The following is a 25,193-nucleotide window of genomic DNA, read 5'->3' on the forward strand; positions in this document are numbered from 1 at the left end:
ACTTTTTTTTTTTTTTATATATATTTTTTTTTTTTCATACAGAACTGGGGTACAGGCCAGAGATGCTGAGGGTGAGAGGATTCACCAGAGACAGTGGGGAGCAGAACAGGCAGATCATCGAAACACACTGCTGAGGGGAGCAGCGGGGCGGGTCAGGAGAGGTCTGCAATGCCATATGGTCAAGTGGGGATCAAACTCATGAGGAAGTGGCTTAATCTTCTTAGTGCAGTGCTTTAACCCACTGTGCCACCAGGGAGGGTCACATCTTAATAACATTTAAGGAGTTATCAAACGGGCTAGTTCAGTATGCTGTTTTGAAAATGGATGTTTTATAGAATTTCAGTATCACTATTGGTTAGGAAAATACCCTGAAATATACCTAACTATGCTATTAACCCATAAATATCCTTAGCTATGTTATTGACCTATTAGAGAATGTCACTACTAAAATATTTAAGTATTTTTGAGCCGCTTATATTTTCTGCTCTATTGCCTTCTTAAACCTTTTTATTGTGAAGTATGTATAACTTAAAGAAAGCTCCATAAAGTGTTTAGAAAAATTCAAACAATTTCATATTACTACCAAATGATGCCGTGTAACCTTTACTACCTAAGCCAAAAACTAGAAAATTGCCAGCTCTTAAGAAGTCCCTTATCAACCAACCATATACCCCTCATAGTGCATTTTGGTAAAATATCAGGATGTTGATCACCTGCTTTACTCTAATTTTTCTAGTTTTAGGTGTCAAGAATTGTTGTTCCAAACTCCTGGGATTCTATTAGTTGGCCTTTAGCAGATATAATTACCCACTGTAGTCATGTCCTGTTCCTAATTGACCCCTTGTACCTCAAGTTGATAGTTTTGGGAAACAAAATACAATAAATTTTAGGATGCTTCCATGACTTTTTAAAAACAAATAATCAAACCAACCACATCAGAAATTGTTTGAATAAGTTGTAATTGCATATTTCTTTAACCAGAAGAACTTTGAAGATCTACTATTAATCTGTCCCCTTAAGATCTATTCTTTTTTCAGCCCTATAAGATGCAATTAATATTTTTAATTATTATTTTACTATCAAACAATACAAATGCCTTAAAGCTCTTGGGGACTATGTCTTGTTAGTTATCAAATACTGTACATGTAGTAAAGAACTTCTTATATTTTAGATATGACTTGAATTTTCCCATTACTGTATTTTCCTTCAACCTAAAAGTATATTTATCAATAATTATTAATTGTTGGAAAGGAAGGTAGGATAGTTCTTGGCATTATTTGCTGTTACTGTCCAAACTTTAATTCCTAGCTTATTATTCTCAAAATTGAACACTTCAGACCCTAAGAGATCAGAAATTATTTTGGAAATTGCCAAACCCGAGGACATGAAATTTTCTGTCATGTTCAGTTGAGGAGTTGAGCCATTTTGAGAGGATCTAAATAATGCTAAATCTGCACCCTCGCTTAAAGGAGATGTTGAGCATCTTGTAGAATAAGAAAAGAAAGGAGATTGGGCTCCTCACCAAATCTGCAATATCAGATTCTTTTGAGATGGCAGCCATTATTCTTCCACTGATTTCAAGGGCCCATTGTTATGCCCTGCCTCCTTCCATTGCAGTCACTTTTCTTCCCTTTCTTTAATAAGTCACTATGTTCTCTTCTTAGATTCCCTGCTGTAAAGAAGAAATTCATGGCAGAGCTGAAAGAATTACGGCACAAAGAGCAGAATCCTTATGTGGTTCAAAGTATTATCAGCTTGATAATGGGAATGAAATTTTTTCGAATTAAGATGTATCCAGTGGAAGACTTTGAGGCCTCTCTTCAGTTTATGCAGGTAATGTTGTGGGTAGAAGAAACCAGGGGCTATCAACTTGAACAACTCCCCTCATCAGAATAATTCACCTGGAATGTGAAAGCCCATTTATTTGTTGAAGTGCAAAAAAAAATCCAACTTCTTCCTCAATTGAAGAAGTGCTTTGTAACTACATAATAAAGTTATAGGCACATAATATCATTTTTAAACTTCTGTGTCATCTTTGCAGTAGTGTGTACTCACTTTCAAAAACAATGTCTATTTGTTTACATTTTTCTCTTTCTTACCTGCTGACTCTATATTGTTCTGTGAAAAGATATGCTTTCTATTTCATAACATTTAGTTGGATGTATGAACATTCAGAGACATCAGAACTTTAAATACTGAATAAGAAATATTTTTCTTTAATTTTATTGCAATGACTTTAGTTTATAACATTATACAGATTTTAGGAATATAGCATTATAATTCAAAAGAAATCTTTTTCATTCATACTATAAAAAAGAGTCTTAATTTTTAAAAGTCACACAAACACACAAACCAAACAGGTTTAGCTGTCTATTACAGGGTGTTCATGATTTGGTACTAAAAAAAGAACATGTTGTTAATGAGGATTTAGTAGAATACACAGATTTATTTAGTATCTGAAAGATTATTCTAATGCTGCTGAGAATTAGATTTAGTGAGGATCTTAGTTAAATATATAGGTTTGGTACCACTTCATACCTACTAGAGTGACTATGATTAAAAAAAAAAAACAAAACACACAGATACCAGCTTATGTTGGTAAGGATATTAAAAAACTGGAACTTTCTTCATACACTGCTAGTGGGAATACAAAATGTGATAGCCATTTGTGAAAAAACATCTGGCAGATCTTCAAATGGTTAAATCTAGAATTCAGTAATTCAACTTTTTAGATCCATGCCCAAGAGAAATGAAAACATATGTCCATACAATAACTTGAATGGAAATAAATGTTCATTGCCACATTATTCATAATAGCAAAAAAAGTGGAAACAACCCAAATGTACATAAGCCAATTAACAGGTAAATAAAATACACAGTAGATGATCATTTAGATACAAAAAGGTATAAAATGCTACCACATGAAGGGAACTTGCAAATGTTGTGCTAAAGAAACTGAATAGACATTTTTCCAAAGACAACAGATGACCAACAATACATAAAAAGATAACTCTACATCTCATTAACCACCAGTAAACATCAAAACCAAAATGAGTTATCCCCTCATAACTTTTAGAATAGCCATTAGTAAAAAGACCTCCAACAGTGTTGGTGAGGATGTGGACAAAGGGAATCCTTGTACAATATTGATAGGAACTTAAATTGGTGTACCCACTATGGGAAAAGAGCATGTGGATTTCCCCCCCCCCCCCAAAAAAAAAGAAAGAAATTGAACTACCATAGGATCCAGAAATTTCACTTCTGGGTATTATCCCAAAGAAAACTAGAATATGTACTCAAAAGATATATGCACCCTCATGTTCATTGCAGTATTATTTACAATAGTCAAGGGAAAAGCCTAAGTGTTTCTTAATAGATGAATTCATGAAGAAATGTGATAAACTGATAGATGGACAGACAGATGACAGATCAGAAATACATATATTTATGTGTGTGTTCACAATAATGGAGCTTTATTCAGCCATAGAAAAGCATGAAATCCTACCATTTACAACAACATTGATGAATTTTTGAGGATACTGTGCTAAATAAAATAAGTCCATAAAAGACAAATATCATGTAATCTCATTTATATGTAGAATCTAAAAAAAAAAAAATCAAGCTCATAGATATAGAGAACAAATTAGTATTTTCCTGAAGTAATGATGTGGAAGGTAGAAAAAATAGATGAAGGGGTCAAAGGTATCACCTTCTAGTTATAAAATAAATAAGTCCTGGGCATGTTTTATACAGTACAGTGACTATAGTTAATAATACCACATTACATATTTAAAAACTGCTAAGAGAGTAATTCTTAAAAGTTTGTGTCAAAGAAATTAGCTGTGAAGATGGATGTTACTAGAAATTGCTCAATATATACAAATATTAAATCATTGTTATATGATATAAAAATATAGTGTTTATGATAGTAATACCTTAACTTAAAATGTTGTACTTAAAATTTTTAATTTAGAAAAAGAAAATACTATGCTATGTAAAAGAAATCAGACAGAAAAGGTCACGTATTATATGATTCTATGTGTATGACATATCCAGAATAGGCACATCTGTAGACATAGAAAGTAGGTTAGTGGTTATGTCAGGCTGGAAGAAGGGAGTGTGAATAATGAAGTGAGGATCCCTGCTGGGAGGCAGAATTTCTTTTGATGGTAATGAAACTTTCTAATTTTGATTGTGATAATAGACATACAATTGTGAATATACTCAAAGCAATTGAATTGTACTTTTTAAATGAGTGAATTATATGATATTTGAACCATATCTTGGTAAAACTGGTTTTTGAAAAATTATATAGACTTTAAAATTTCTTGAATTTGAATTACAGTTAAATATTTACCAACTCTGTGACACTGGGTAAGTCACACATAATTCCTCCAGCCTCACTTACCTTATCTGCAAAATGGTGATAAAAAGGTGTGAGGAGTCTCCCCTGGTTAACACTCAGTAGCAAACACTCAGTGAATGTCCATTATTATTACTGTTACATCTTTCTGAAATTAATAATTACATATATATTTGCTTGAGTGTCTATTTAAGATAGTATTTACATCCATATACAAAATAATGTAGGAAAAGGGCTGCCAATCTGGGAACCACAGCTCCATCCTGTATTGGGAAATTTGTCTCAATGACAATGCTGGATCACACTAATGTATACGTGTAGTTAGACTGTGGCTTTAGGAACAGTTTTTGGCCGTGCTCCCAATGTTAACTAAAAGTAAGTGGTAATAATGTAGTTATTCACAGGTCATCACTAATACATGGACTCTCTCCTGAAAACAATACCTAATAACCATAGTTAAGTCACTAACAAAAACACCAGGAAGGAGAAAGGGGCTGACAATATTCTGGCCAACTTACCTAATAATTCCCTGAACAACCAAAATTACCCTTTCATAGATAGAAGTCCACAAGCAAAGACATCTTTGTGTGGGAATTATTCCAAAGTTCTCCTAGTCTAACTTGGGAAAGAGAAGCATTCCAGACTTGCTTATGAAACTATCTGAATAACAAACACACCTAAAATGTCAGCACTAGCAAGTAAACAGTTCTGTGCCATGGGCTGTCAGAGCCTAAAGTAAGTTTAATGTCTTCGTCTTCTTCCCATGTTTACTTTCTATGGGGATGTGGAATTTGTGGGTTCATCAAGAGCCAGGGCCCACATACAGTAGGTAGTCAGTAAAAATTTGTTGGAAATGAGTGACTTAGTGAATCAACTGTTAATTCAGTGAATGAATATCTGCATACTGGTTATAAGTATTTTATCCTTTTAGCATAGTTACTTGAGCTAGAAGTAGGAAGAGTGAGAAAATCAGTCGTGCTAAATGTCTTTGCTGTCACTGTGAACTTAAATGTAACTATCCAAATCCTGTGATTTTTCAATAGGTTATAGAAAGTACTATGTTAGTGTGCATGATTAAATTAAGAACTATTTGAATAAATGCATTTTGAGTACCAATTTCAATCCAGTCTCCCTGCATTTCCTCTTTTTTTACTCCCCAGGAATGTGCACATTATTTCCTTGAGGTCAAAGACAAAGACATCAAGCATGCTTTGGCTGGACTTTTTGTTGAAATTCTTGTCCCAGTTGCTGCTGTGAGTTACATTTTTATCTTTAAGAATCTCTTTAGTTTGAATTAGAGAACCAATAATTCTATTAATATAATATCAAATGCATTTCTGTTCCAGGCTGTTAAAAATGAAGTAAATGTTCCCTGCCTTAGAAACTTTGTTGAAAGCTTATACGATACCACGCTGGAACTTTCTTCTCGAAAGAAGCATTCCTTGGTTAGTAGTTCTAAAACACTTAAAACAAAATTGCAATAACTAAAATTCCTATATGAACTGTATTTGAGTCATAAGCATTCCACAGATAGGAGAACTACTTTCAACTCCTTCAAAGAGAGTTCACATTTCAAAATTTGGGGCTTGCACTTAATGTTGACCTAGAAGACACACACACCCATATAAACACATATATGTATAAACATATATATTTATGGTTATAGGTATTTTATCCTTTTACCATAGTTAATTTGAGCTAGAAGTAGGAAGAGTGAGATAATCAGTCTTGTTAAATGTCTTTGGGGTTACCATGAACTTAAATGTAACTCTGTGTGTGTGTATGTGTGTGTGTAAACATGTAATGTTGACACTGGTAATATAAGGGGATTAGACCATACTATCTCAAGAAGTTTCTTCTAGTCTTAAGGGTTCTGAGGTTTATTTTCAAGTTTAGCTTAATTTCACTTTTGTTTTAGTTTCTGAGTATTTTTTCCAACCTGAAAAGTTTATAATAACAGTTTGTCTTCTCAATCCCAAGAATCTTACCAATCATTTTCTCTCCTGATAGTCAGAATCAAAATGGAGTCAAGCATAAAAGAGTTTCCAGACAGTTCCCCATAGGAAAGAAGGCTTATAAACCAACTCTGGGTAAAGCTCTTGTACTAAGGGCACCACATAAATTACTACAACCTTTTACCAGCAAGTAGATACCAGCTGTAATTATGATAATATGGGGGGAAGCAGGTTGTTTAGGTAGCTGGATACTAGCAGAGTTTATGCTTGTTTTCCAAGTAGGAACATTGTCACCATTATTAGAGCCAGTGCTTGTTTTGCTGCTGAGCAGTGGTGATGAATTTACATGTTTGTCTACATTCTGTGGTCATTAGCACTAACAGCTTGTATTTTTCTTTTTAATTTCTATTACTAACTCCAGTTAGCTTTGCACTCAACGGTAGTAGTTCAAGTTAGTTTAAAACTAAGTTTATGAAAAAAATGAACTTTTCATGGATTGTTTAGCACTGAATCTCATTGTGGCAAATTGTAAACTAATTGTGGTTAACGGATGAGCCAGTGACTCTCTTGTTTAAATCTTCACTAGCCTTAATTTTTTTGCAGCAATGAAGGTATATGTATCTGGCTCAGCAAAATGGTGGGTTCTGCATATTTTTCTTCAGGGAGCTGCCCATCAGCTCTTTTGTCTTCTCCAGTTGCTGTGGGAAATCAGCCCAGTTAGGCAGAAAAAGCAGAGTAGCACCTATGTTTATTTGGTCATAAGCAAATTCCTTTTGTGGCTAAATTTGTCTTGGTGGAGTTTACCAATGCAATAACATTTCTTTTAGGAATCTTCCTTAATTACAGAAAGATTGCATGTGAAAGAAAATATAACCTACCCCTAAGGCAGAGACAAATTAGTAGATATTTATGACAAAAAGAGCCAATAACATTGGCAAAAGGAGTGTGCTTTCTTACTTTTTTTTCTGTGAGGGTTGAGATTGCTCTAAAGTGAGTTTAGGGTCAGCTTTAGCTCAGGCTATTATTTCATCACATCAGACTACTAATCAGACTGCTATCTGAGATAGTGAGTTTGCTTTTTAAATTAATAAGTGGAAACTAAGTCAGTGAATCAGATCTCCACTTATGCATACACGTTTTTATACGTTGTACATAACTAGATTATTCCATCCTCAACATCATCAGAAAGGATTTGTGAAATGCCCGCCTCTGCACTGTGCCTGTTGGATTTGTCATGTTTATTCTGGCCACAGAGGGTGCATAGGTATTATTTCCAGAGAATGTGGGTTACCTGGTTTGTTGAAATATAAATCATCCTGTGACTTCATCTTCTTTTTCCGCAGGCCTTGTACCCCCTGGTGACCTGCCTGCTCTGTGTCAGTCAGAAGCAACTGTTCCTGAACAGATGGCACATTTTCCTCAACAACTGCTTATCCAACCTTAAAGTTAGTATCTGTCAACTCTGTCTTTCATAAAACTATATCTCTGCTTCAAGCTGATATGTGGACTTTGTTAGTGAGGGGAAATTATCCTATGCTGTTGGAATAATTTTAAAAATTAATGAGTTCTTATTTATAGACAATTTTAAAGGTGACTGTGACAAGAAAAATTACTTCAAATTTTGGAAAGAAATCTTTTCACTTTGAAAGTAGAATTAAATGCCCCATTATATATATATATATCTGCTGTCACATTTTATCTAAATGATTTTTTTTATGTGGTGGGAACTACCTTTAACTGAGAGAAACAGGTGATTTGATTTCAGAAGCATGTCTATACCTCTTCCATCCTTCCTCTATCCCTCCAGTGGAGGAAAATATTTGGCGGGAAAAGTTCTGTTTTATGGGAGAATTGACCTAGTAACAGGAAACACTTATTTCCTGTCACTGTTATTTGTATCTATTTAAGGCATTGTATTCAAAATTGTATGACAGTGGATCCATTCTAAGCATTCGTTGAACAACTGATTTCCAAGTAGGCAGAGATGCTAGGTGACAGGAGTTAAGTCTTGGTCCCAGAAACCAAGGATCCTAATTAAAACCCTATAATAATTAGCTTGAAAATTTGCTTTATAATATTGATGTGATGAACATATTTTAAGTTTTAGTGACTTATTGACAAATGGCCTAATTAAAACCATCCCTAATATAAATATAGGTTTTTTTCTGCTGTTTCTATTGTGTTGTGTCCAAAGATTCTGAATTTCTTTTACAAGTTTGATATTTGCATTTTTAAAATATAGTTAGAAAGTCCTGTAATTGCTGTGATTGTTTGCCTCATCTTTTTTGTTCTAAGATACTTTAATTTCATAAAGTGGTTAAATTAATTATATTGTTTTGGCATTTGCCATAATTACAGAATGAAATGCATTATAGCTGTTTTAAGTACCGTGTACTGGCTCCAAAAGCTTATTGTGAAATTGAAGATGATAATCATGTATTTTCTTCAAATTGGCAGTGAAAAATAATAACAGTGGGTACAGAATTAAGCTTTTAAGAACTCTGAAAAATGAAATGCTTTTTTGGGTTGTCAACTACTATACTATTGCCTATTTCAGATATTTTATTTGGGGATTCAGGGTTAATCCATCAGTTTTACATATCTAACATGTAACCCAATGACATTTGTGTTATTTGGTTATTAGTTATTTAGTTATTAGTTCAGTTATTTTTTTTAATATTTTACACAGATATAAAATTATAAAATGATCATTTGTGTTCAAAAGAAAATTATTAAGAATATTCATAATACTGTTTTCTGTATATTTCGTGGTAGATGAATATGTTTATGACAAATTTTATTTATAATTAAAGTAATATTTTTGCATGACAATTTATTATTGTGACCAAAATTGTTTTATCCAAAGTGTTTTTGAAATTTAGCAGCATAATCTTACTTTAGAACTTAGAACTTAATTACTTCAAAATTAGAATATGATTTGGCACTCTGGTCAGTACCCACTAGAATATCTTAAAAGCAGGGTTATCAGTAGCCATAGAGAGCAGTGGCTGCATGCTGATGACATTTTAAGCTTTACAATTTCTAAAAGAAGGCAACAACTTAAGAAATAATATATCTAGACACTCTGAAGTTGTATATTCAAAACTTAAATTTTTAAAAAATAATATAATAGTTTATTTTTACATCATTTTGTGTAATTTTTCATCTCAGTTGTAATCCCTGTGGGCTTCCCATCACCAAATCACCCATGTGCCATCACCATAGTCTAGTGCATTTCCCTCCCCCCACTGTTTCTGATCCCATTCCCCACTATACCCCCATAAAATGTCTCTGGTATATAGCTGTTCATTATTATTATTATTTTCTCACTTGATCATGTTATATTCCTGCTATGAGTGAAACCATCTGGTATTTTTCCTTTTCTTTCTGACTTATTTCACTAAGCATGATCTTTTCCAGTTCCATCCATGTTGCTGCAAAAAGCATGTGAAAACTTAAATTTTTTTTAAACCAAGTTTACCTCAATAAAAATTTGAAAAGAAAGGAATCTACAAAGTCTATTATAGTATAGAAAGTAGGAACCATATTCCAGAATTCAGTTCACCAGGGTGTTAAAAAGTATCCACTAAGAAAAGTTGGGGAAGGGTTGGAGAAGTAACTGCATAAAATCTAGATATAGAATTGAGTCCCTCTCCCTGAGGGGACTAACTTTCATTGAGAAATATGAAGTTTCAATGTATGATAAAGATAGTGAGGGATGGACAATCTGGGAGTGGAGAGATACCTGTGTCCTTTATAGAGGTCTAGTACCCTGTGGAACATGAAGGAAGCATTTATTAGATGAAGTGAAAGCAATATTTTAATTATGAGCAATAAATTGTTGGGTTTACCAACCTAAGGCTGAAAGATGTTGATTTACAATCAAAATAAAATTATATTATATATATTTAGAACTAAATCCACTAAGTTTAAAGAGTCATTTTTAAAATGTCATAACCAGACTGAAATCCTACTAATCCTCCACAAGAATCCTTAATAGACAAAAAATATCTGAGGAAAAGTCAACATGGCTTCTGTCTTGACACCTTGGAATTTTTATGGAATTAAATTGAACTATATCATTTCATCAAAGAACACCAAACCGAATCTTTCTCTATTCACCTTTGCATTTTTCCCTCCAACTCCCTTATCCCTTTGCCCAAACCCCCCCTCCCTAAAATTTGAAAGTATAATGAACCTTGTGTTTAAACTCTACATGTGGCACTTGGTAGCCATCTTTGGTGTTTTCCAGAAAGGTGAGTTATCAAGGTGGCAGGGTGACATGTAGCAGAGAAGTGTGTGTGAACAAAAAAATACCTACCCCTTTCAAAGTGAACAATTCACTCCAGTCTGTCAGAAGTAGGGTGTTTTGCTAACACAAACTTGAAGTCTTTAATATTTACACTTGGTTAATTTAGTCAAACATATATTAGCAGTCTACCATTCTAAAGTGATGAGAATTGTATAGCACCTGTTATCAAAGCATCACTTATCACCACTTGGTCAGTGGTGATCAGTACTTTTTCTATGTATTTTATGTTCAGAATAGAATATATTGAGCTATAAAAAAGTGACACATCCCCTCACAGATGCCATAATAAATAGTTCTGGAAAATGAAAACATGCTTTGAAAAATTAATACTTTGCTTGTTACAAATCTGTTATGAACCAGTCCAGTAGGGATTTTAAGTATATTGTCAGGGTTCATTGTGACAGTATCTTGGTCTGCATTAAACTCTCACTTTGCTTTTATGGTTTTTATTTCTATATTCTAAAAATTTTGATAAGGTAGCAATACTTCATCTGAAAGTCAGACAGTGGTCAGCCTACTTTCATAGTCCTAGAAACCCAAACACAGATTAAAAATCATTCTCCTTTCGGGCCCTCCCTGGTGGCACAGCGGGTTAAAGCACAGCAATAAGAAGCTAAAGCTGCTTCCGCATGAGTTCAATCCCTTCCCGCCCCGGAGGTGACCACATGGCGTGGCAGAACTCTCCTGACCTGCTTGCTGCTCCCCTCAGCCAGTGAACTTTGTCGTTCTGCTCCCCACTCTGTCTCTGGTGAAACCTCTCACTGCACCTGCACCTCTGACTTGTGCCCCAGTTCTGTATGAATAAATACATTAAAAAAAATCATTCTCCTTTCATCTCAGTGCTTATGCAAGAACTAGAATGTGGCCACTTATGTTGCCAGTCAACAATTCCTTATAAGAAGTATACCAGGCACTTTTCTAGCCAAGGAATCACTGATTAAAAAGACAGTAACATTCCCTGGTCTCTGAGACTGTGTAAGTTAGTAAGGGAGACAGAAAATAAACCAGTAAATAACTACAGGAAAAGGAAACCTACATAAAAATTCATATAGAGTATTAAAATAGAAAAGGGCACATTCAGGGCAGAAGAGAAAGTCTATAGGCAAGGTCTTTTGATTTCCATTAAGAATCTCCAAAAATATGTGCTTGTCATAAATATATTTAATGAAAATTTTTCATAGCACTGAATGTACTTTTGTGTGTAATAATCAAAAAGATGTTAAGTGTTTTTTCCAACTTTTCATATAATAATAAGGTTACTGATACCATTTTTACTTTTAAGTAGAGACACTGAGTATTATATTACAGATTAGTTTTTCATTGTTTGAATGCATTAAAATATCTGGCACTCATTTTAATACAACTATTCTCTTTGTAAATATCATTTTTAAATGACACTGTGTTAACTATTTTAAATATTAATTTCAAGAAGTAGGCATTCTACTTTAATATTAATATCATTTCTACAAACTTGAAAAACCCCTCTAACATCTTAAAATGGAGTTTAAAAATTCTAATAGTGCACACAAACTGAATATAAAAATTAATGGTCAGAGGCAAATGTATTACCTTCCACTAATGCCTTATTTATTCAGTCATTGAGTAGGAAAATAATCTCTGTAAAGTGTTGGTACAATAATTTGAGAGGTTATCTTAAATTATAGCATGGTTGTGATTTGAATAATACAGTAAGCAAAAACAATGACTTATGATCAAAGTAAATTGAGTCAAGTATCAAAAAGAGATGCCAGAAAGAACAGTGTTGACTATAAGGTGAAGGAAATAAAACAAAAAGATGTAAATTTAATTCAATTGCCATAGAAGAAAAAACTAGAAGGTATTTGAGTATAACAAAATCAGAAGATGACTAAAATTATTAATCTGTGTTGACATATATTTGCCTTAACATGCACAAAAATGTCCAGTTTCTTGGGGGCCTCTCTAGTGCCCTAGGGATTAAGTCTCAGCATTACCACCAGAAAACAGACCTCTCTTGTCTCACTCTGCTGTTCCCTTTAGCAGTGTATTTTAATATATCTGCGTATTCTTTCTGGTGAATACTCTCACCCCTGCATCTCTGGCCTATGCCCAGTTCCTCTATGCAATAAATAAATAAAATCTTTTTTTTTGTAAATGCCACTTAACACCTACCTCCAGAGACTCTTGGTTCAGAATGTCTGAGGTGCAGCCAAAGAATCTGCATTTTATAAGTAGCCAGGTAAATTGCTATAAAGGGCCAGTTTATAGACCTTCAGAAACATTGGTCTGTCCAGTGATCCTATAACCAGTAACTTATTGGTGAATTCAACTTTCTTTACTTGTTACTATTAATACTGCTTTAATGAAATCAAAAGCAAAAGTCAATAAAAGTGAACATGGTGTTGGGCAAGTTGACATATCACATAAGTGTGTCACCGGCCACCACTGAGCTTCAAAGTTCAGGGAAGATCTGTCTGAGGCCCCTAAGTTTCTTGAACAATTTTGTCGCTGTAACCTCAGAACCATACTAAATTAACTATTGGCTAATTAACTAATTAATAAGCTGATTCCAGTGAAAGAGTAGTCTGTCAAGTGGACATCTTACACAGATACAAGCATATCTGTGACACTTCTAGCCTAAAAGTGTCTACATCCTGAGGTATATGTCTAGACCTTATTATGGTAGGTGTTATTGGATACAAAGACAATAAGGAAGAAGTCTTGTTGTTAAGTAGAATACAACCTAGCAGTGCCTTGTTTAAGTTGTCTCCATATAAAAATTAAAATGAGGCGGAAAAATTAATGCTTTGAAGACACTGGAGCCAGGTTGGCTAGGGTCTGATTTTGTGTCTCCCACTTATTAGCTGTGTCATGGATAAGGTATCCCCTTCTGTTTTGTTATTTCATCATACAATAGCAGTATCTACTTCATGGGTTGTTATGAGAATTAAGTATTCATATATATACAGCATTGATAATAACACCTGATAGTCTAAGCACCATGTAATATATACATTCCCATTTCTCAATGAAAGGTACTTAAAGAGCAGAAGTCAGTTCCTATTCCAGCTGGCATCTACTAGCCTGATGGCCTTGAGCAAGTCATTTGGCCCCTTTCAATGATAAAATCTTTCAATTGGTGTCATGGTAAATGAAAGCACTTTTAAGATATCAAAATGCCAAACAAGTGTCAGATGTTTAGTAGAATTATTGCATTATGCAGACTACTCTCAGCTCCCCTTTTGTATAGGTCCTATATGAAGAACCTTCCTATGCATCAAGTTACTCAGTTGCTGCTCACAGTTCACTTTTTTTTAATTTGATATTTATTGATAACCTGCTATATTGCAGTCACTGAGGATACAAAGATGACCAGACTAAACTCCCTAGAGCTCATGTCTGGTAAAAAATGTACAAGTAAGAGAATAGAACAACATTTTAGAAGGCAGAGGATGAGGACACTTGGTATTCTCTGTGTGTGAGGAAGGAAGTGGAGGGGGAGGGAAATCTAATAGAATAGGTGACATTTAACTGAATCCAGCCAGGGAATAAGAATGTTCCTACCCTCAAGTAGACTGAGAGTTGGAAAGCATTCCAGCATTCAGGAAAACTGCAAAAGACATATTATAGCATAGGGGCATGTGTCCCAGGGTATATGCAGGAGTTGGTAGTGGGGAAGCCGTTTCACCAAAGGCCTCTCATGCACCTGATCATGGAATTTGGACATTGTCCAATGAGTTATTAGAAGCCTCTAAAGGATTTTAAGTGTAAAGAAGTAAACATCATGTTTGTAGTTTAAGAATAGCTTTTGACAGTCCTGAGAATGGAAAAGAGACCAGGAAATGGTTTTAACAGGCAAATGTAGCAATCAATAATATTATCTTGAATGAATAAAAATTAACCACTAGTGCAGGACCAACAGATCAAACAAAACAAAAACTTAAGTCAACCATTTCACTCTTCAGTTTCTATGGTAGCAAAAATAGGCAATTGCAAATATAATCTTAAAAAGAAAGTTCATCAGTCACAAGAAGATGCATCAAAAAAGTAAATGTGGGGCCCTCCCTGGTGGCACATCGGGTTAAAGCACAGCACTGAGAATCTGGGGCCGCTTCCGCATGAGTTCGAACCCCACCTGCTCCGGAGGTGACCACATGGCGCGGCAGACCTCTCCTGAACCGCCCGCTGCTCCCCTCAGCAGTGTACTTACTTCGTCTATCTGCCTGTTCTGTTTCCCGCTCTGCCTCTGGTGAATCCTCTCACCACCCCTGAGCCTCTGGCCTGTACCCCAGTTCTGCATGAATGAATAAATAAATCTTTAACAACAACAACAACAAAAAAGTAAATGTGGCTGGGCATTTAGGGAAAAGTATAAAGAAGTTGAATTAAGCCGAAGATATGAATATCAATCATTTAAACTGAACATCTCAGATAAATGCCACAGTAAAGCATTTGTCTGACCCTACCATGATTCACAATGTGAGATAATACACATGAAAGAATTTTGGATGACATAACTATGTAAGCATAAAACACATATACTAAAAAAGGGAAATTGAAAGAGGTGGAGACCTTTCCACTAGCATGGAAACTCCCTGAAATCAGAGCACATCTCTTTTGTTTGTTGCTGGAGCCTGGTGATTTATGTATAGTATAATAGTTACTATGGGCGGTGACAGTAATAAATACCGTATATGCGTTGACTCATTTAATTCTAACAGCATTCCCATAAGCCACAACCAATAACAAATTGCAGAGCAGGATAGATTCAAATGCACATAGTATGTGTCTAGCATCTGCTTTTAACCACCATATAAGTACATCATAGACACTGGCAGATTTGGAGTGATAGGAAGAAGAGTAATAGAACCTAAAAATTTTTTGAATGATGGTATATGTTAAACACAACTTCATTATTGTCAAGTCCTTTTAAGTAATGAAAGACAGCAAATTAAAGGTATATCATTCTTGTTTTACTAATAGCAAACAAAAAAAATCCCTTATGTATAAATGTATGCTTCTTGAAAATTAGGTTTTGTCCCCTCTGGAAGTAGAAAAGTAGTTATAAATTTTTTTTGGAAGGATAAACACAAAAATATCTGGGAAAATAAAAAAAAATCAGTAGATGATTACAGGTAAATTAGACCACATAGTAAAACACATTATTAAATTGAAATGATGGGGTATTTGCATGTGAGTAGAGAGACTAACAGAAAACAAAAACAAAATCCAGAAAAAGACTAAAATGTATAAGAAAATTTGGAATTTTATAATAATGTTCACACTAAAATGTTATCTTAAGTCTATATAGATCAAACAAATCTATCTTTCCTTACCTAAACAAGTCACTCCCTATCTCTTTTCCTTAATTTATTTATATGACTCATCTTGTTCAATAAACAGACTAAAGGTAAATTTTATCTGAGTTCTATAACAATTATGAATTCTTAAAAAAAAAAGCACCCAAATTATCTACACCAGCAATAAATAGTAATAAATAATAAGCAATCAAACAGCCAAGATGGTAATGACAAGATAAATAAATAAATGAACGGGAAACTAACATAAAAGCAAAAGACCTATAAAAAGGCTGAGAGTGACATTTAGATTGTTTAGCAAGCATTGAAGTGCTAAGGGATACAGGTTCCTAGGAGCTGGAGGAAAAAGGCAATCTCTTGCAAGCTCACCATGGCAACAGCGAGATTAAAATGGCTTCTTCCAGAATTGCTCTGTCCTGCCCTCATGATTAATTGGATCCCACATCATAGATTATTTATCCAATGGGTACTAAGAGGTATATATATTCAAAATTTCCTTGTAGGCACCCTGCCACTCACCTAAGACATTCAGAAACCCAGAGATGACTAACTGCCATACAAAACCACTTAATCTGCAATTTTACATCCTGGTTTCTGTTGTAGAATAAAGATCCCAAGATGGCTCGAGTTGCACTGGAATCTCTGTACAGATTACTTTGGGTTTACATGATTCGAATTAAATGTGAAAGCAACACAGCTACCCAGAGGTAAGGAGTCAGCTTGAGTTCATGGGAACCACTTGACCGAGTTAATGGTAAACATAACTTCAACCCATGGAGAAGGGGTTTCTTTTGTTGTTTCCTATGCTAACCTAGCTAGAAGCTGTTGAAAGTTGGCATTTACTAAAAGATCTAAGTTTCTAAAAGTAATCAGTCCTAAAAGGTCTAAGTCCTAAGAATTTTTCAGGCTTTGCTTAGTCATTGGCTTAGCAGCCATTAAAAAATCCCAGGCCTTTCCAGGACTGCCAAATTCTGTGTCCAGCGCTCCATGTACCACTTTAACAAAGGAAACAGCTATAATTTTCCAACTGTCCTTACTTTTCCAGAAAAACTTTCATAGAGTAATTATGCTAATGGAAAGGGATGAAGTGGTTTGTTTTCTTTTTCTGAAGTCTCTCTGATTCTTAGATAAGGTTAAACATCTGCCATTTTCTCTTAAAGCACTGGAGCTCAGCCAATCTTGCTTGTTTTCTCTTCCCTCCCCCCCTTATCTTTCAGCCGTCTTATAACCATCATCACAACACTTTTCCCCAAAGGGTCCCGAGGTGTGGTGCCAAGGGATATGCCTCTGAACATCTTTGTGAAAATTATCCAGTTCATTGCCCAGGTAATGGAGAAGTGTCTCGCAGTAAGAAGTCTTCTCATCAACTTTAAATCATCTTCTTATGAAGTTCAAACAGATAAAGACTCTAAAATAATATTTTTACATTCAGACTTTTCAGAAAGGTTTTGAAAGTGTTTTTACACGTAACTTTTTTCCCCTCAGAACAAATTGTGACAGTACATCAAGTGTTTTCAGCCTTTGACAAGTGAAGGACTGAGAGACAGTTTAAGTGACGCATGTAGGGTCGCAGTCTTTTAGTGAAAACATCATTTGACTTTTAATCCTTGTTTTTTCCTGACTCTCTGCCTTGGATTCTGCAAGTCAGGAGGAAGCAGAGGAGCTGATATTTGGAGCATATCAAAAGAACACAACTGAGTGAAATTGGAGGAGTAAATAATGACATTCTTTCTCCCTGTGAAAAAGAATTTAATGGGAGTATTAGTATTTTTCAAGTACTTACTCAATCATGAGTTAAATTCTAAGCTCCTCACAAGTACTTATTTACCAAAAGCTGAGCCCAGTATACTATATGCAGTTTTTTGTGTTTAGTATACTACTTAGATTCTGGTTATTAAATTCTAAGCTCTTCACAAGTACTCATTTACCAAAAACTGGGCCCAGTATACTATATATAGTTTTTATTGTTTAGTATACTACTTCGATTCTGGTTGTTTACTACTTAGATTTCTGGTTATAAAATACTCTGTGAGTAAATGGTTTTACCCCAACTTTGACTTCAGTGTGACATGTGAGGGGCACAAACAGAAGTTTATTCCAGACCAGCTTCTGCTATGATCAAGCTCTATTACCTTAAACAAGCTAGAGAGCACTTTTTTCCCTCAGCTTTTACATTCTATAAAAGATAGAAAGTGCTCACTCAGTTTAACTAAGGATTTTTATATGAATAAGGGGAAATAAAGTACAGTCGATTTATAGATGTGTCAATCTTTACTTCACAGCCTGTTTGATATCTCTCTGTGTTTGGTACAATAATATCTCTCTATATAGTTAGTAGTTAGGGAAAAGACATTACTTACTTTACAGGTGAACGAATGAGTGTAACCTTTCTAGATGTAATTATCAACTGACTGTTCTGACTATACTGAAATATGGTCTAAAATGAACCTGTCATATCTTAGTGGTTCTTGCCTGGAATTCTTAGACTATGACTTAGATTTTCTCATTTATGAACTTTCATACATCTTCCTTGTTGATTATTCATTTTGCTTGCAGAATTGTCGGTCATATATGAGCCAAAGAATTTGTAATGTCAGAGAATACAAGACAATGGTAATTTCGCAGTGGCACTTTTAAAAAGACATTTTAAATTGGGTTTCAAGAAGTTAGTTGTCAGCTTGTGCAGTCCAAGGAGAAAGAGTTTGAATATTAAATAAGCCCAGATAATCCAGGTGTTTGGTGTTTTATTTGGAGGAAGGGGGTTGTCATTAGTCATTCTGTGCTTTATTGGCAAATTCAGTGTGCAGTGAGGGCTTCTCAGAGTACCACATGAAAACAGAAGCAACTTCATCAAAGGTTCACATGGGCTGGTCTTCATTCAGTGACCCTCTGTGATCCGTAAAGCTTCTCTATTTATTTGGTACCTATTTGGAACATAAGATGAAAACAGACATTTCATGTTGAATTTATTTTCCAACATTTTCATTTTGGTTTGCTATTTTCACTACAGGAACGATTAGATTTTGCAATGAAAGAAATCATTTTTGATTTCCTTTGTGTGGGAAAACCAGCAAAAGCCTTCAGTCTCAATCCAGAGGTATGATATTCTTTTATGTACTTTTAACACAGATGTATGATAGAAACATACCTTCACTTTGCAACTTTGGGTAATGGAGTAAAGAACATGTTCCTAAAGTCTTTTATTTGTTTCTCTCATTATTTGACTAATGGAGTTTTACAACTAAAATTTTGGATAAGTAGACTTAGAGTGATGAAAGTTTCACGTGCTACCATATTTTGTTCTTGTATTATAAAGTAAATCTTGCTTTAAAATATAATTGTTTAAAGTCATGGATTTTTTTTTTAGATGAGTTAGTACTTTTCTTTCAACTCAATGCAAATGAACAAGTTGGATATCTGGAAGTAATGAAACAAAAAGTATGTACATGTAGTGCTAAAATACTAAATCTAGTGAAATTAAGTTTCTGTGGTAGCGTCCCAGCTCAAGGGCCAGTAAGATCAAACAATTTTATGAATATTTATAACAGATTTATTCGTAATCAATAAAAATATGAAAGCAACTCATGTTCAACAACTGGTGAGTAGCAAATCAAATTATGAGCCATTGATACAATGGAATACTATTCAACAATCAAAAGGAACAGAAGTGACACTCAGCATCTCAAAGTCATTAATGCTAAGTAAAAGGAGCAAAACACAAAGGCTGGGTCATCTTTCATTCCATTTATGTCATTCTGGAAAAGGCAAAGCTATATTCAGAAATTAGGCAATGGTTGTCAGATGCTGGTGTTAAAGGGAAGAATTGTCTATAAAGAGGGATAAGGAAACCATTGGGGATAATGAAATACTTTTTATCCTGCCTATGTTGGTGGTTATCAGACTATATATGACCATAGCTAAGAGGAGTGAATTTTATTACATGTGAATTATAGCTCAGTATACTTCATTCAAAAAAAAAGTGGATATTCTATCCAACAATACAACAAGAATTTTTCAGGCATCTTTTTTATCCCTCACTATACCCCTGTATTATCAATATGTGTTGTTATTCTCATTTTACTGACAGGAAGCTGAAAGTTGGTTTTGGAAAAATTAAGTAACTTCTCAAGGTCAGACAAATAATATAAGGCAGAACTATTATGCAGAACCTTATAAAATGCAAAAAGAAATTATCTTTCAAATTAAATTAAAAATACGTGTCCCAAAATATCTCATTTTACATCTGCCCTTAGTGTTATCTAGAGGGAAGAAAAACTAAAAAATACTAGCTAGGATTATTCATAAATTAGATAATCATTTACATAATTGTGACTTGACCATTTATGTCAATCCATGGTTATTCTATGTATTGTATTTCCTAAATTGAACATTTTAATTCCTTATCCAAAACATTTGCTGTGTCTTGAGAAAAATATATAAGTCTAAGAAACATTTTATGAAAAAGCTGCTAAGATAAATGACCGAACTAACAGACATAGTATACAGATAAGTTTTTTAAGTTAATACTCTTTCATTCTATAAAATAAAGCAATTATCTTATTTCATTCTAGAAATGGAGAAAGAGAAGACCTTAAAATCAGTCAGTACACAGTGGAAAGGAAATAAGTTCCAATGTCCAGAGAAATGTTCACCGAGTCCTGGTTGAAATATGTTTATGCATTGATACCTGAATTACAAATTTTAAAATGAATAAAATCAATATTATTTTGTATTATAAAATATAATGATATACCACAGAATGGTGATTTATGCAAACCTGACTAGACTATTTAGCTTTCTAATTATTAGTTGTGCCACCTCAGTTTTCCCACCTGAAAAATGAGACTAATCATATCATTTTTGTGTGACTATTTTAAGGATGAGAGTAAATGAGCAGTTCTAGATATATTTTAGGGACTCAATAAATTGTAAGTAAGCTATTATTAGTATCAGTAATCATTATTTCCTGCTGTACATCTACTTTGTGAACATTCCTTCATGTGGTTTGAAAATAGGAGTGTAAATATTTTACACATGGCTGTTTAAGGAAGCACAGATGTTTTAGTACTTTATGATCTTTTAAGGTTAGTGTTACTCCCAATAGCATTACCTTGCTCAATCATCTTCAGAATCTGTATTGTGCCGAACCTGAGTCTGAAAGAGAAAAATCTGGCCCAAATTGGTGTTTCTTCTTACAAACTCATGTGTTTTTATCAGGAACAGGTTCTGTGGCACTGAATTTTTAAACTAATTTTCTAGCTAGCAATCCCTTATAAGCAAAAGTCAACAACTTGCAGTTCAGAGCAGATGATTTTTGTTTTGTGGTTCCCATTTGGAACTCCTATTTGTTTTCATTCAGTCACTGTACATCAACACTTATGTCTCCTTCCAGGAGACGTAGGAACCTTTTGTTTACCTCAGTTTACCTTGGTTGCAGCTGGTCCAGAGATGACTGCCTATCCCTTTGAGGTACACCCAGAATTCTCCAAGCAAAATATGATAACTGCGTCAAACATTCCTTCCAAGTTTGATGAAAATTTTACCAGTTTTTTGTTTTTGTCATGCAGCAAGAAACAGTAACAAAAATTTCATAGGTTTGGCCTGAACTCTGTGCCTTTTAAATTGTTCTCCCATACTAATCTCGATGGCAAACCAACCTTAACTTCTCTGAGTGACCGTTTCATTGGTCTTCCTTTTAATCAAGTATATTGTTTCTACAGAGAATGAACATTGGTTTACGGGCATTCTTGGTAATCGCTGATAGCTTGCAGCAGAAAGATGGTGAGCCTCCCATGCCAGTCACAGGAGCTGTTCTCCCTTCAGGAAACACTTTGAGAGTGAAGAAAACATATTTGAGTAAAACACTAACTGAAGAGGAAGCCAAAATGATAGGTGGGTTTCAAGGATATGTCACAACTGAGCCTTTTAAGCCTTTAAAATGACCAGTAAATATTTATCCTAAGTGAGATACACTTTTAAAATATCTTTATAAAAGTAGCTGATGAAACATTCCAACATTAATTGTTTTGATTGATTCATGCTGTGCTTTGTTTTACTGCCCTTTAAACTTTTTTGGAACTTCCTGGTAAATATTTTGCCATTTAAATGTTAGGCTTTAATCTATGATCTTTTGAAATTTCTAGTATTGGTTTTCTAAATTTATAGTAAGTTTCTAAGGCATCTGTGTGTTTGGTAGATAAACCTGTTAATAAACCATATATATTCATTCACTCATTCATTCATTTTTATAGTTTCTTTTATTCTTTTTTTTAAAATAAAACTAGTTTAAGTATGACAAATCTCACACATGCCAGATTATGTTATGGAATTAGTCTACAAGATATTATTTTCTTTTTAATATAGTTATTTTAATCCAATGAGGCGACTTTTGAATTTGTTTCTTGAATACCTATATTTAGAAACGTGATACAAACTTTGTTAAGATACTTCCTGAATTCCAAAGACCTGAAGGAAACAGATAATGAATATTTTTGCTATAAAATATTTATCTTTAATTAATTAATATATAAATAAATTTTAAAAGATTTGATGGATGAAAAATAACTATTAATAATTAAAGTTCAAATTTAAATGATTACTTGACAGACACCTACTAAATACAGGGAAATATGCTAAGAGTATTGTAAATAGGAGATTGAGTTAAACTTAACTCAAAGAAGTCATTGACCCATAGAAAGTTTTCATTAAAAACAGTCATAAAGGGCCCTCCCTGGTGGTGCAGTGGGTTAAAGCACAGCACTGAAAAGCTAAAGCCACTTCCACATGAGTTCGATTCCCGCCTGCCTCGGAGGAGATCCACATGGCAAGGCAGACCTCTCCTGACCCGCCTGCTGCTCCCCTCAGCAGTGTACCTCTTTAATCTGCCTGTTCTGCTCCCCTCTCTGTCTCTGGTGAATCCTCTCACCCTCCACATCTCTGGCCTGTACCCCAGTTCCATATGAATAAGTAAATAAATCTTTAAAAGAAAAAAAAACACAGTCATAGAAGTTTAGTAAGCTAGAATTTCACTCTGAAACACTTAGTTGAAGATGTAACTATAATACATTTTTCAGGTATGTCATTATATTACTCTCAAGTACGAAAAGCTGTGGACAACATTTTAAGACACCTTGATAAAGAAGTAGGAAGATGTATGATGCTAACTAATGTCCAGATGTTAAACAAAGAACCCGAAGACATGATCACGTGAGTACAGGCGGCCTGTTTTAAATGAAGTAGTATTAAAAAAAAAAAAAAAGACTCCACAGAACTTCTCATTTTGAATCAGCATCCTAAGAAGAATTAAAGAGTAAGAACATACTTTGATAATATTTGGCTAACTATGAAACATTAGGTACCTCAAGTATCAGTAGACCAGTAAGTAAGCAAATGTGGCCCAAGACTTATCAGTAGACCAGTAAGTTAGAAAATGTATTCAAGACTTATTTACTGGTCTATATTTTTCAGAAGTGATATTTTGTTCCCAAGCTTTGTCACAACCATTGTGCTATACACCACCAATGTATAGATGATCTATCTTTATCATGTCAAGTCCACTTGTTTTTAGTGACCATGTGAAGCTATGAGAGTTAAATCTCTTTCAGATTTTCTGCAACCATGTCATAGAAATAATGGATGTTAAGAAATAATTTGTGGAATCAGATGCTCTTAGTCAAAATCTAAAGATCTGTAACTTATAATTAGAGATCTGCAGAAGAAACTCTTGAAACTTGTACTTGCTATTTTTGTTTTAATTTTCTACTTTGATTAAGATAGAAACTAGAATTGTTTTAATTTTACATGTTAAGAAAGCTTGTACTTTCAGAAGGAAAGAGAAAAATATTGGATGGTTTCACATATAGGAGGAACATAGGGGAAACAGACAAAGGGTCAGGAAAAAAGAGAGAGCCACAAAGAGCAGGCAAACTATAAATCAGAGACATTCAGCTGCAGAGTGGGAGGGAGAGGAACCAAAACATGGGAGGGAAGAGCATAAGGGACTAGGTGATGGTGCACAGGTGACTTGGAGGTGGGAATTTTATAGGGACTACACCTGAGGGGAGAACACAATGTTGTAAAAAGTATATAAATTAAAAATAATAAGTAAATAAATGAGATGCCACAACATTAAAAAGAAGAAGAAGAAGAAGAAAGTTTAGATTTGGAATCTGCTGTGAATTAAATTAGATTTGCCTTCTATGGCATAAATTTCCCAAAATATCATTATGAAAATTACCTTTGTCTCTTGGCATATCAAGTTCTGAATACTAGAATTAGCCAGGAGTCTGTAACCTACATAGGGGAGTTCATATTGTATTAGATTTTTATTACAATTGTAGCATTTTAAAAATAAATTATAAAATAAAAATAAGTTTTAAGAAAGTTAAAAAATAATTTAAAATACATCTTTAGTGGTATATAAAATTAAAACAAAAACCTTCTCTTCAGAGTTCCACCTGAAATCTATGACTATTCCTTGACTCACTATTACTTCTTCTAGGTCCTTCCCTAAATCAACACAAATATATGCCTATACTTTTTTTTTTTTTAAAGAAAAATGGGATTATACAATGCATTGTCCTGTGGCTTGCCAAACATTTCATTTAATGACATTAAGATTGTGTTCATTTAGACTGTTCAAACAAATGATAGAAGAATTGAAATTGGCCAAGGTTAATAACATTAAATATATTATTTACAACTCTAGTTCTCAACTCAGGAATTGCCAGATTGTCAATAAATCTTTAATATCATTACTGCCTACTCTATAAATATACTAAAGCAATTTTCAATATAAAAAATGCAAGAAATGCTTTAGTTGATTCCTCTAAAAATAGGAAGAATGTAAATATCTTTGAAGGAAAAGTAAATTTATAATCAAGACCTCCTAAGGTCAGAACCAAAGCAATAGATTCAAAGCCATAAAAAAGTACGGTTTTGAAACATTTCATTTGTGTTTTAACCAATATTTTAAACTTTCTCTAAGTTTACTTTTTCCCCTTTCTCCATCCAGAGAACCAAAATAGAGCTAGAAATAGTTTTCATGATAGGCTGTAAGGCAAATTCCTGAGTGAAAATAACTATTGCTACATTTGTTATAAAAAAAAAAAAAGAAGAAGAAGAAGAAAAGAAAAACAAGGAGAAACTTTAGGGAATCATATAAACACATAGGAGAAGGTGCAGGCCCACACCAGGCTGATGGGAACAATCATTGGAGTGGATATTCCAGGCTAGTCCACTATCATCCTGGGCCTTGCTTAGCATAT

General features: G+C 34.1%; 1 protein-coding gene across 6 annotated transcripts in view; it reads left to right on the top strand.

Moving 5' to 3' along the window:
• The window catches only part of FRY (furry homolog (Drosophila)), a 289,488-nt gene that overhangs the window by 156,562 nt on the left and 107,733 nt on the right, over nt 1-25,193 (top strand). For all 6 annotated transcript variants that reach the window (XM_012723238.1, XM_004680191.2, XM_004680190.1 and 3 more), the window contains exons 8-16: nt 1,665-1,833; nt 5,524-5,616; nt 5,710-5,808; nt 7,662-7,763; nt 16,531-16,634; nt 17,145-17,253; nt 18,938-19,024; nt 21,648-21,819; nt 23,001-23,133. In XM_012723238.1, the coding sequence (XP_012578692.1) occupies nt 1,665-1,833; nt 5,524-5,616; nt 5,710-5,808; nt 7,662-7,763; nt 16,531-16,634; nt 17,145-17,253; nt 18,938-19,024; nt 21,648-21,819; nt 23,001-23,133 (1,068 nt within the window). The remainder of the gene's footprint in view (nt 1-1,664; nt 1,834-5,523; nt 5,617-5,709; nt 5,809-7,661; nt 7,764-16,530; nt 16,635-17,144; nt 17,254-18,937; nt 19,025-21,647; nt 21,820-23,000; nt 23,134-25,193) is intronic.

Source organism: Condylura cristata, unplaced genomic scaffold (assembly GCF_000260355.1).
Source record: "Condylura cristata isolate star-nosed mole 26May11 unplaced genomic scaffold, ConCri1.0 scaffold00010, whole genome shotgun sequence".
Taxonomy (NCBI): Eukaryota; Metazoa; Chordata; class Mammalia; order Eulipotyphla; family Talpidae; genus Condylura; species Condylura cristata.